At 47.1% G+C, this 13,458-nt stretch overlaps 1 protein-coding gene across 1 annotated transcript; it reads left to right on the top strand.

Moving 5' to 3' along the window:
• Positions 1-792: 792 nt before the first annotated feature.
• On the top strand, positions 793-2,589 carry CHRM3 (cholinergic receptor muscarinic 3; the record flags this gene model as incomplete). The annotated part of the gene is made up of 1 exon (XM_080717300.1): positions 793-2,589. Exon 1 carries the CDS (start codon positions 808-810, stop codon positions 2,587-2,589), a length of 1,782 nt encoding a protein of 593 aa, XP_080573426.1. The 5' UTR covers positions 793-807.
• Between the last annotated feature and the right edge of the window lie 10,869 nt (positions 2,590-13,458).

The raw sequence follows: 13,458 nt of genomic DNA, 5'->3' as shown, positions 1-13,458 counted from the left end.
ACAACGTAAATGGATCTACCTGTCTTTTCTTGCTTTGGACTCGTGGTATTCATGCCAGTGAGGATTAAATGGCTAGAATCACCTTAAACTTGCGGATGTTTAAAGCCTCTGATGGGTAAATGCTCGAGTATATAACATGCAAACAAATCGAGAGAGTTTGCTGAGTAGCACGACAACACTGTGTTGAATAATTGCCAGTAGGCATCTAATACTTCCCCTTTCTAAAATAAGGGCATAAATAAGAGAAATGGAGATGCTTTTTTGATAACAGCCTGGCATGGAATGTATTTAAAAGTATAAAAAATGTGGGGGAAATATAATATTCAATACAAGCCGCTTGTTAACTCTACTATCTGGAACACATCAATCTCTGCTCGCCCTAGACTCTTTACCCTTAAGATAAGAGAATAAATTTGACTGTGTTTGGCTTCACTGGGACCCAACATCCTGTAGCAGATCTTTTGTTACTTTTTGGGGGGAGTGTACTGAAGCTTGAACCAGGGGCATTCTACCCCCAAGCCACACCCCCAGCCCTACACTTTATTTTTATTTGTTTTGAAACAGGGCCTCGCTAAGCTACTGAGAGTCTCGGCTAACTTGCTGGCGCCGGCTTTGAAGCTGCAATCATCCTGCCTCGGCCTCCCAAGTACTGGGATGACGGGCGCGCACCACGACACTCCTCTTCTGTGTCTTTTAACATGCTGTGGTGCAAAGAACACATCACACAAAGCTGGACGTTTTTCCTAACTCCCTTTCTTATCTTCTCTCTTTCTCTTTCCCTTTCTCAGACTATGTCAGAGAGTCACAATGACCCTGCACGGTAACAGCACAGCCTCGCCTTTGTTTCTGAACATCAGCGCTTCCTGGCTCCACGGTCCCTCAGACGCAGCGCTGCCCCCGGGGACGGCCCCTCACTCCGGCAGCTACAACGTTTCCCGAGGGGGTGGGAATTTCTCCTCTCCCGAGGACACCACCAGTGACCCCCTGGGCGGCCACACCCTCTGGCAGGTTGTCTTCATTGCCTTCCTCACGGGCTTCCTGGCCCTGGTGACCATCATCGGCAACATCCTGGTGATCGTGGCCTTCAAAGTCAACAAGCAGCTGAAGACGGTCAACAACTACTTCCTCCTCAGCCTGGCCTGCGCCGACCTGATCATCGGGGTCATTTCCATGAATCTGTTTACGACCTATATCATCATGAACCGCTGGGCCCTGGGGAACCTGGCCTGCGACCTCTGGCTCTCCATTGACTACGTGGCCAGCAACGCCTCGGTCATGAACCTCCTGGTCATCAGCTTCGACAGGTACTTTTCCATTACGAGGCCGCTCACGTACCGGGCCAAACGGACAACCAAAAGGGCCGGCGTGATGATCGGCCTGGCGTGGGTCATCTCCTTTGTCCTTTGGGCTCCTGCCATCTTATTTTGGCAGTACTTCGTGGGCAAGAGGACTGTGCCCTCGGGGGAGTGCTTCATCCAGTTCCTGAGCGAGCCTACCATCACCTTTGGCACGGCCATTGCGGCCTTTTACATGCCGGTCACCATTATGACCATTTTATACTGGAGGATCTACAAGGAAACGGAGAAACGTACCAAAGAGCTGGCGGGGCTGCAGGCCTCCGGGACGGACGCCGAGGCCGAGAACTTCGTGCACCCCACCGGCAGCTCCCGGAGCTGCAGCAGCTACGAACTCCAGCAGCAGAGCCTGAAGGACTCGGCCCGGAGAAAGTACGGCCGCTGCCACTTCTGGTTTACCACCAAGAGCTGGAAGCCCAGCGCCGAGCAGATGGACCAAGACCACAGCAGCAGCGACAGCTGGAATAACAACGACGCTGCCGCCTCCCTGGAGAACTCGGCCTCTTCGGACGAGGAGGACGTGGGCTCCGAGACCAGAGCCATCTACTCCATCGTGCTGAAGCTTCCAGGCCACAGCACCATCCTCAACTCCACCAAACTCCCGTCCTCGGACAACCTACAAGTGCCCGAGGAGGAGCTGGGGGCAGTGGATGTGGAGAGGAATGCCCACACGCCGCAGGCAGTGCAGAGAAACCTCAATGATGACAGCAGCGACAGCTTCCAGAAGAGCTTCTCCAAGCTCCCCATCCAGTTAGAGTCCGCCATGGACCCGGCCAAGGCCCCTGATGCCGACTCCTCGATGGGGAAGAGCACGGCCACGCTACCTCTGTCCTTCAAGGAAGCCACGCTGGCCAAGAGGTTCGCGCTGAAGACCCGCAGTCAGATCACCAAGCGGAAGAGGATGTCCCTCATCAAAGAGAAGAAGGCGGCCCAGACGCTCAGCGCCATCCTGCTGGCCTTTATCATCACCTGGACACCCTACAACATCATGGTCCTGGTGAACACCTTTTGTGACAGCTGTATACCCAAAACCTACTGGAACCTGGGCTACTGGCTCTGTTACATCAACAGCACCGTGAACCCCGTGTGCTATGCGCTCTGCAACAAGACCTTCCGAACCACTTTCAAGATGCTGCTGCTCTGTCAGTGCGACAAGAGAAAGAGACGCAAGCAGCAGTACCAGCAGAGACAGTCGGTCATCTTCCACAAGCGCGTGCCCGAGCAGGCCTTGTAGGGCCAGGTGGTCTCATCCGTAGCGGTGATGAATGCGTGCCCGTGTGCACGCACGCACACACACACATACACACACACCCCAACCCACAGACCTCAGCAAGAGTAAGGCGACGGCAGGGTGACTCCTGAGGATGACAGAATGATCCCATCACCCGGCTGTGACAGCAAAGAGCTGCCCGTTTTCTGATCCACAGAGCGCACCGATGCTAAGACAAAAAGTACCAATTCGCCGACAAAACAAAAGCATATTAGCGAATATCAAGAAATCCGTTCTGCAAGAGATCTTGAGGGTTCTTTTTCTTAAAGAGGAAGGAATATCTCTATTGCTTCCTAGCAATTATACACTCAGAATCCTATGCCTGGGTCTCTCAAGGCCCATGAGCTGGAATCAGAGGTGAGCCGAGCTGGCCCGGTCGCTGCAATACTCGGTCTGTGTTAAATCTGCACTTGTGGCTTAACTCTGCCACGGCCTTCCTGAGGATTCCAAGTCGATCCGAACCCCGACATGGAAGGCAGCGGGCTAGTGCATCCGAGGTTCTGAGTTTTGTTTTGTTTTGTTTTTCTTTTTTTTTTTTTTTTTTTACTCCTATACATTGCACAGCTGAACCTTCTTGTCCCAGTAGAACTTCCGTCCTCTCTCTGGTGTACTGTGAAACTCGAGTTGTGGACTTGATTCTTGCTAAAGTACTATTTTGTGCAGTTCAAGTTTTCGTACCAATAAAAATGCATAAGCATATTTATATATATATATATATATAATATATATATATTATATATATATATATGTGTGTGAGTTCTGCACGCACACACATCGTGTATATAATATCATGGAAACACTGAACCAGGTGAATCTTTCCTGCAATATATGCTTTCAGAACTTTGTAACCGAAGTTCGTTAGTATCCTAACACGATAGAAAAGCGAAACAAACCCCGTTTAAAGTCTCTGATGCTGGGGCTGTTTTCCACAAACCACCCTGAAGAATATTCGGCAAAAAGCAACCAGGCCTTCCCTAGCGGGCACGTGCAGAGTGGACAGTGGGAAGCTGTGGCTTGGCCAGACTCTGAGTCTAAGCAGTCTCCTTTGTTGATATCTCCATCCACGAACAAAATCGGGGGCCCTCCGAGCTCAGAGCAGGGGCCACATCCACACAGGTTTGAATTTAAATCATTCCAAGTCTCAAGCAAAGCCCTGAAAGCAATAATGATGTCACCTTGCAAAGTCATACACAGCAATATATATACGTACATATGCGCATGTATATGTGTATATATAAATGTGTGTGCCATGTATCTACACACACACACACACACACACACACACACACACACACGTAGATATGACAAAGCAAAAGACTCAGTGCAAGGGAGAAGGAAAGAGAATATTGCATTAGATCCCTTGCAACTTCTAAAAGAAAGTGGGACTCGTTCCCGTCACTTAACGAGGGCCAGCCTTTCTGGCGCCCACTCTGCACACTTCACCTGGGAATAGGTGAGGGGGCTAGGAAGTTAAACGTTCCTCGGAAGAAAGGATCACACTTGGAAACGCATTTCTGCCAGTTGATTTCCTTACATTTTAAAGGAAAACAAAACACACACACAAAAAAAAAAAAAACTAATTTTTTGCATTACCCTTTGAATCGCGCGCCCCCAGTGGCTCCGTGTATTCTCCGGGGGAGGGAACGGGGTGCTCTTTCTTCCTGTCGTCTCTGCTGCTGTGACTGTTGGGGTTACTTTTTTTCCTTTCGCTGGGGCCGTGTGGGGAGAGGGGCGGGGGGTGGGGGGCCACGGAGAACTCTTTCCTTTATCCGGGGCATCCGTGTCGTGGACCCAGAGCTGGGGCAGAAACTGCTTCTGTGTCCTGTGAGGTGGTGTTTACAGGTGATTTTTGACAACAGTGGCCGTATACCCAGTGCCGTGTGTGTATCTGAACTATTTAATGTCGTTGTTCTGTTTATATGAAAAAATATTAATGCCTATTTCACCACGTGTTTATTTAATGTTGATAAATATGACGTCTTCAGCCCTGGTGTCCTTTGAATGTCGAATTCTTGACTTCTTTAAGGTCCCCATGAGCGGAGAATAGATCCCATTGGCGCTGTAAAGTGGCTAAGAAGGAAAAAAAAATGATGTTATCTCATTGACATCTCCGCGTACCTAACTCTTTCTAGGTTATAAAACATCAACCATCACTTCAACATCAATGTTTAAAACCACTCTTTAGTTACACCTGTTGGGAACCGAATAAAGCAACCCTTCACCCTTGTATTTGCGATCGTATTTTAAAGGAAATTGAGCAAATCAGCGTAAATTGTCAGAATGATTCTTTTTTTTTTTTTTGGCGCCCACATCCAACCAAAGAACAAAAGAAACTAAGAGACTCTTTTCTAATGTGTGTAGCAAACTACAGAATGTTGTGTTACCCACCTGTGAAACGTCGAGTTAGCAACTGCATCTATATTTTATAACTCGAGTTGGCCTGGCATTAATAAACATGCGAATGCTTATTCAAGTCTCCCGGCACATCAGTAATTCCCATCTTTGGGAACATATCCTTCCTGCCTCCCTCCCCAAAGGGCTGTATGTTGTTGTTGTTGTTGTTGTTTTAATTATCATTAAGGTTAAATCTAAGGATCAGAAACCCAGAGTTTGAGAGAAAGCTCAAAAGTTAATTAGGATTTTACTTAACCAATATTAGAGCTGGGCATGGTAGTAGACACTTGTCGTCCCAACACTTGGGAGGCTGAGACAAGAGAATCTCGGGTTCGAAGCCAGCCTCACCAATTTAGTGAGGCTGTCAGCAACTTAGTGAGACCCTGTTTCCAAATAATAAAATCAAAGGAGCTGGGGATGGGGATATAGATCAGAGGTAGAATGTTCCTGAGTTCAATCCCCAGTACCAAACACATGCAGAAACAAAACACGATTAGCCCCTAATTCCTGTCTTTTTATGATGCGGCTCATGACAGAAAGCAAACCAACCCAAGACAATAACTCCCCCCATTTTAAATTTTTGCTACCAATTTATTCTAGAATTGTTTTTAAGCCTGCCGTGGATGAAAGCTGCTCCTAGTGTCTCCACTGTCTACAGAAAGGCACATCCACTCCCGGGTCATTATCAGAGGAAACACAGCAAACAGATTCTCCAGTGGCAGAGTTTACAAGTTTCATTGGAAACATCACAGATGTTGATAACTGGAAATTCCTTGTCCCAGCACTTCCACAAAGGGCCTGTCCTTAGAGGAGGGGGACGTTCCGCCTCCAGAAGAGAGCAAAATGTCTTTATCCCAGTCTTGGAATTGAATAGTTTCATGAATTTTGCAGGGATTTTAGGATTCATCATTTTAATTGAAAGAGGAAAGCTACATGTGGAGCCAGCAAGAGTCTCTTTCTGTCACTCCCATGCGCGTGTGAGCGCACACACACACACACACACACACACACACACACACACACACACGAGACCCTGTTTCTAAATTTTAAAATTAAAAGGGGTGGGGTGTAACTCAGAGGTAGCACAGTCCTGGGCTCAACCCGCGATACCATACAGCAATTAAAGTCACAAATATCCAGACCGGATGCACACCGATGTCCCATGCTTCCAACATGGTCAGAAATCATTTACCCGGGAAGGAAAATGGTCCACAAAGATGACGATTAATCAAAGGTCATGGAGCAATATGGAAAAAGATTGCAAACAGATTTAATGTGGTGAGTAAATAATTTAGAGTCTAAAAGGGAAAAAAATAATGCACTCTCTTTATCTCGAGAACTCCAAAACTTTGTAGCAGATTGGTCAACGGAGAGAAATTCAGCTTTCTTAGCCCAGCGAGAGAGGATCGGTGGGGCTGGGAGACACACGAATCCACAGATATACGTTGTCTGTTTAAACAAAGTGAAAATCTGTGGTTTAGTTTAAAGCACCCGCGCATCATTTGGCTTAACTTGGGAAGTTATTAGGAGAGTGTCTCGTATCCTCTTCAGTAAGTAATTTAGCACTTTTATTCATGCGAGTACTCAGACATTTTCAGCCTCCTACGTATGGTTCTTTAGAGACACCTTTGTGAGGCTCCTGCTTAGAGCTACATGAAGGGCTCGTTTTGAACAAGGTCCTTATTTCTTTCACATTCACAAACTTTCAAGATGTTTGGTGCAAATTTGAGAGGTAACTATGTTAAAAAGAGCTTCTAATGTCGCACGTGGTTGTACGTGTGTTTAACCCCAGTTCTTGGGAGACTGAAACAAGAGGATTGCGAGTTTGAGGCCAGCTTCGGCAACTTAGTGAGGCCTTTCTCAAGTTAGTGAAACCCTGGACCAAATAATAAAAAGAATAAAATAAGGCCGGGAGTGGTGGCGCACGCTCGTCATCCCCGCGCTTGGGAGGCGGAGACAGGAGGATCGCGCAGGTTCGAAGCCAGCCACGCTGGCTTAAGAGACCCTGTTTCCAAATAAAAAACTACAAAATAGGTCTGGGAGTGTAGCCCGGAGGTAGAAGGGCTTCCAGAAACCCCAGTACCACACACACACACACAAAAAAAAAAAAAAGAATAAAATAGGGCTGAGAGCGGGAGTGCCTTCGGGGGTAGAATGGCTTTTGAGTTCCATCCCTAGTACCACAAAAACAAAAATAATGAGCTTCCACTGCCGGACATGATGATTCATGCCTGTGACCCCAGTATTTGGGAGGCTGAGAGGGGAGGATCACACATGTGCAGCCTGACTCAGTCACTTACAGTGAGGCCGTCACAACGTGGTGAGATCCTGTTTTAAAATAAAAAATAAAACAAGGCCGAGGGTGTAGCTCAGAGGAAGAAATGCCCCTGGGTCCAACCCCCTGTGCCAAAGAGAGAGAGAATGGAGAGAGCCCGGTTCCAAGTTGGAGGATCAACGCATTGATTTCTCCTGGAAGGAAGTTATCCGGAACCTTTCTATACGCCATTTAGAGAAGCCACCATCCAAACAGAAGCAGGGGTATATCTGCTCTGTAAGCAAAGGGCATGTGTGTTCTATTTTGACCCAAAGCGGCGTCTACCTCTTTGCCAAAGACACTGAATTTTACTTTTTTTTTTGTTTTTTTTTTTTTTTAATACCGGGAATGGAACCCAGAAGCATTCTACCTCTGCGCTATGCCCCCAGCCCTATTTTTTATTCTTTTTTATTTTGAAACAGGGTCTTGCTGAGTTGCAGTGAAAAGATATATTACTCTCTTGAAAAGGCCCAAGTAGTAGCTGAGGCTGTCCTCGAACCACGATCCTCCTGTCTCAGCCTCCTAAAAGCTGGGATTACAAGCGTTCGCCACCACATCCAGCTTGAATTTTACTTTTTAAAAATTCCTTTGTGGCCGGGCATGGTGGCGCACGCTTGTAATCCCCGCGCTTGGGAGGCAGAGACAGGAGGATCGCGCAGGTTCGAAGCCAGCCGCGCTGGCTTTAGGAGACCCTGTTTCCAAATAAAAATGTAAAAATAGGTCTGGGAGTGTAGCCCGGAGGTAGAAGGGCTTCCAGAAACCCCAGTACCACCAAAAAAAAAAAAAAAAAAAAAAAAAAAAAAAAAAAAAAAAATTCCTTTGTGGCCTGTATTTCCTCAGGCCAATGTCTCAAGCTACTGAGTAAGCTCTCTTTCTCCCAAAGACAAATTAATCATCTGTACTGCAAAAAAAAAAAAAAAAAGCCTGCACCTTTATGGTGACTTTTAGCCCCGAACTTCACAGCGAAATAAGTAAACAAAACGATGATTGAACAGCATAGGTGCTTTGCCGTCACTTAAATCCAAGGACGATAAAAACTTTTTATTGCAAAAAAAGGGTAGAGTCTCCTGATGGGCTCCGGCTGCAACAGATTGCTACTGGCGTAGACTTTCCTCTCGTTTCTACATTTGAAAGAACTTTCTGGAGCACCATCATCGCTCTATCTTAGCCCAAAACACTTTCTAATAATGTGTTCCAGGTGAGGGTTAAAGCCTGTGGAAACTGAATCCTCACGCACGCGCACGTCCTCCCACCATTTTTAAAACTGGCGCCCTTGACTACCCTGTGGACTCCCAGACAGGAACCAGTGCTTCTTTATTGTGGAGACCTCCTGACTTCCTCTCACAAGGAAAGAACAAGAAGGACCCCCCCTCTCTCTCTCTCTTTCTCTCTCTCTTTCTCTCTTTCTTTCTCTTCCTCTCCCTCTCTCCCTCTCTCCCTCACAGTTGTCTTGCCTGCCATTAAATCCTCATCCTCAGTTTACAACATGGAGCTGTGCTTTCTAGAACGTGGGGCGTTCCCTCCCGGAGTCGCCCCTGTATCTGACTCTAACCTCAGCCAACAGTCGCCAGTTGGTGGCACTTCCCCAGAGGAAGATGCCCGGCTAGTCCAGGAGGCAGTCGTAGCTGCAGGTGTAACTAGCTGGTGCTGAATTAAAACAAGGGGTGATGGAAGCTCCCAGGGGCGTGTTGAATAATTTTTTTCTGAAAAGGAGGCTGGAAGACATTGTTTGGGATTATGAGATAGATGTAGGTGCTGGGAAAGAAAACCCTTCCCTTACAGCCCTGGGACCAGGGAGGTTTTTACACTGAAACTCCTACTGAAATCGGCACGTAAGAAGTACCCCAGTGCATGAAAGTCTTCCTTAATTTCCTAACGCTAATACAAAACGCAGCTGGAGAAGGGGCCGACATTATGAAAAATCAAACGAGCAGAAGAATATGTCAGTATTGAAAATATCGACCAAGTATGAGTTGATTTTGATTTTTGTTCTTGTGGTAGTAGGGAAATTGAGCTTACTCTGTGTGTGTGTGTGTGTGTGTGTGTGTGTGTGTGTGTGTGTGTTCGGTTCTGGGAACTGAACCATCCAGGGGCATTCTACCTCGAAGCTACACCCCCAACCCTATTTACTTATTTATTTATTTATTTATTTATTTATTTATTTTTGAAACAAAATCTAGTTATCATGTTCTAGCCTCAAACCTGTGATCTCTGCCTCAGCCTCCCAAGTACTGGGATTACAGGTATGCACCACTATGCCCCTACTAGTTGACTTTTCACTAAAAGCTGTATCTGTGGGCTTGGTAAATAACTTTGGGAGGGGATAGTGTTTCCCAATCCAAGTGGTGACATGAGGAGAGGTTTTGTAAAATAGCACCAATCGACTGAGTTACAGGTTTTCCACACTGTTTACCTTAATTGGACATTTCAACCTTGAAACAGAAATCTTCTATTCTCAATCAAGCAACCCAACATAAATTTAAAATGTCCAATTAAAAATTAACAGTGTTGGCCGGGCGTGGTGGCGCACGCTTGTAATCCCCGTGCTTGGGAGGCGGAGACAGGAGGATCGCGCAGGTTCGAAGCCAGCCGCGCTGGCGTAAGAGACCCTGTTTCAAAAAAATATAAAATAGGTCTGGGAGTGTAGCGCGGAGGTAGAAGGGCTTCCAGGAACCCCAGTACCACCAAAAAAAAAAACTAACAGTGTTGAGCCGGGTGTGGTGGCGCACGCTTGTCATCCCAGCATTTGAGAGGCTGAGACAGGAGGATGGTGGTTCACGGACAGCCTCAGCCACTTAGTGAGGCCCTTTGCAACAATCGGGGTCAACGAGACCCTGTTTCAAAATAAAGAATAAACTGGGCGTGGTGGCGCACACTTGTAATCCCCGCGCTTGGGAGGCTGAGACAGGAGGATCGCATGGGTTTGAAGCCAGCCTCAGCTACTTAGTGAGGCTCTCAGCAACTTAGTGAGACCCTGTTTCCAAATTAAAAAAAAAAAAATAGGTCTGGGAGTATAGCCTGGAAGTAGAAAAGCCCCTGGATTCCACCCCCAGTACCACAAATAAAATACAATAAAATAAAGAATAAAAAGTAGGGCTGGAGGTGTAGCTCAAAAGTAGAATGCCCCTGGGTTCCATCCCCTGTACCGCAAAAAAAAAAAAAAGAGAGAGAGAGAAAGAAGAGAAAGAAAGTATAGCCCAGAAGTAGAATGTCTCTGGCTTCCATCCCTAATACTGAAAAAAAATTTAACGGTGCTTAAACAATGAACATTCATGGTCTTTTACTAAAAAACTACAACTCATAGGAAAAGGATTTGGAGGAACACAGACATATGACTCTCTTGAAAAGACATCAGCCGGGCGCGGTGGCGCACGCTTGTAATCCCAGCATTTGGGAGGCTGAGACCAGAGGATCACGGTTCGTGGACAGCCTCAGCTATTTAGCGAGACCCTCTGCAACTCAGTGAGACCCGGTTTCAAAATAAAGAATAAAAAATAGGGCAGGGGGTGTAGCCCGGAGGTTGGATGCCCATGGGTTCCAACCCCAGACCCACAAAAAAAAAAAAAGACATCATACTGTCCAGAGTATTTCTGCAGTTCAGAATGCAGCCAGCTCAGCTAGGCATGGTAGCACTCGCCTGTAATCCCAGGACTTGAGAGGCAGAGACAGGAGGACCCCAGTTTGGAGGCCAGCCTCAGCAATTTAGCAAGAACCTCTGCAACTTAGCAAGACCTTATTTCAAAATTAAAAAAAAAAAAAAATAAGATCGGACCGGGACTGTAGCTCAGAGGTAGAACCCCTTTGAATTCAACCCCCAAAACTACCAAAAAATAAAAATAATAAAATAAAGCAAACCACCTTGTATTTAAACCATTTGAATTATTGTGGTTCGTTACCAGTTCCTTCTTTATCTTCCAGAGTACTGTTCTCCATTCTGGGGGACGGAGGGACACATACACCTCCATTTTCCTGGGGAAACAGGAGGACTTCATTTTTGCTTGCGGTAGGCACTCGGTCCTGAGCTGGCCTGCTTGAGAAGACCCACCCTTTACACCCGCTCTCCACTTTATACAACAGAACTTCACCAGCCAGATTCTTACTCCTGTGTGAAAAAAATAAAATCCGGATTGGACGCAAAGGAACCGTTTCAAAACGCATGGTTCCTCAAAGAACATACGGGGACTAGAAAGTCCGTAGAGGTTTAGTGAGAGACGCTGAAGTGCTTAGCACCACCCGGAAAGCAAACTCTCTATTTACACCCCCATTTTTTTACCCATCCACCCATCAACCTATTCGTGAATTAAGATTAAGAGGCGAAATCGCTGTTATAGAAACACGGAAGAACTCATTTCCTTGAGTTGGAAAATTAGTTTGGCTTCTTTTTCCAAACTAAGTGTAACGTGGCTGATTTCTTTGGCGGTGAACGCTGGCTTTGCCAATCGGAATATAAGGTGCGCGTTTTCCATAAGGCGAGAAAGAAAATCCCCACAAAGCTTTGACAAAATGTTTAATTACTGAACAGAGAGAGAGTGTGTGTGGCGTATGTAGGAAACTGAGCTTTTAAACTATTAAGTGTATGGTAAAATTGTATAGAGGGCCAATTGAAATTATGCAAGAGGTCTGGAACTTTTTAAAATCCGTGTGTGTGTGTGTGTGTGTGTGTGTGTGTGTGTGCGTGTGTGCATGTGCACAAAAAAAGAGGTTCTGCAGAAAGCCAGAGAGCCAATTCCCTCCTCCATTTTGCAGACCCCTGAATAAGTGAAGACAGTCTCATTTCTTCTCCTCTGTTCTCTACTTTATTCACGTATTCATTTATTTTTTTCAGTTCAAACTTATTTTCCTTTTATTAAAGTCCAAGTTACCGTTACAAGGTTTGGGACTCAATAAAGAAAAAATTGTTCAAATAAGGTAATCCGTTATCGTCCCATTACCAGGTAATTGTTTATGATCCAGGAGTGATACCAGTAAGTCCTTGGGGAGCCCGTCCAGGAAGGTCCGCACTGTGTCGAGGCCCAGTTCCTCTGGAGTGGAGACTCCCAGTTCATTTAAAGTTGGTCTAAGTTCCTGGACGACATATAGACAGATTTCCTTATGAGGTCCTGCTTTGTCTTTAACAACTTCCAGGATACGAACGGCACTAGCAAAATCATTTAACCCTCGGCACGCTCGCAAAGCAACACCAGTGATTGTGGGTTCTGGGACCAGATCATCGCCAACAAGCGTGTTCATCCCTTTACGTGAATTCCCAGGTATCTCTATCTGGCTGTTGAAGGAAGTCACCCAGAGAGCTTCAGACTCCTAGTCTGTCTCGTGTGAGCCATGGGAATAGCAGCCAGCTGACTGGGCCGCAGCGGCCGGCTGGGGGCCTCGGGGGCCTCGCTAAGTAGCTGAGGCTGGCCATGAACCGGCGATCCTCTGGTCTCAGCCTCCCAAATGCTGGCATTACAAGCGTGTGCCACCACGCCCGGCTTCGGAGAGAATCGGTTTCATTCAGGTGAAGTCACACTGGGGGAAGCTGATCCCCTGGGTCCTACACGACATGGGACAGGTGTCTTTATAAAAAGGGGAAATTTGGACCCAAACTCACACGTGGGTAGACAGCATAGAGGCAGAGATGGGGCGATGTATGTGCAAGCCCAGGAACTTCAGAGGTGCCCACCAACACCAGCGCTGGTGGCCGGGGAGATTCTCCTCTAAACCTTAGAGAATTCTGGTTCCACCTAACAGAAGTCCCTTTCAACGCCCGCTGCCTTTGCAGACAACCGGGGAGCCCTGGAGCGTGTCGTTCTCCCCTTCGGCCACCAGAGGGCAGTGCGGGACTGCCGGTGACGGCGGGCGCCGCTGGCTTCCTTCCACCACCTCCAAGCATCCCAAAGCCTGCAGACCAGTCATCCATTTCGAGGCTGCGGGAGACAGAGGAGGGGCTTTTTTTTTTTTTTAATCTTAAGAAATGCAATTCAGGAGACACGCTTGCAAGTAAAGCCAAAAGTGTCTTGGCAAGGGAGAGCAAAGGGCTTGGTGAAGAGGTTGCAGGCAAACCGCAAACCGCAGCGTCGGCGAGTGCGCGCAGCCAGAGCCGCTCGCTCCGGCCACACCCGCAGACAGCTCGGGTGTCAGCCCAGGTG

Source organism: Muscardinus avellanarius (genome assembly GCF_963383645.1).
Source record: "Muscardinus avellanarius genome assembly, chromosome: 20".
Taxonomy (NCBI): domain Eukaryota; kingdom Metazoa; phylum Chordata; class Mammalia; order Rodentia; family Gliridae; genus Muscardinus; species Muscardinus avellanarius.
The sequence above is the reverse complement of the archived record's forward strand: the minus strand, read 5'-3'. Positions and strand labels throughout refer to the sequence as shown.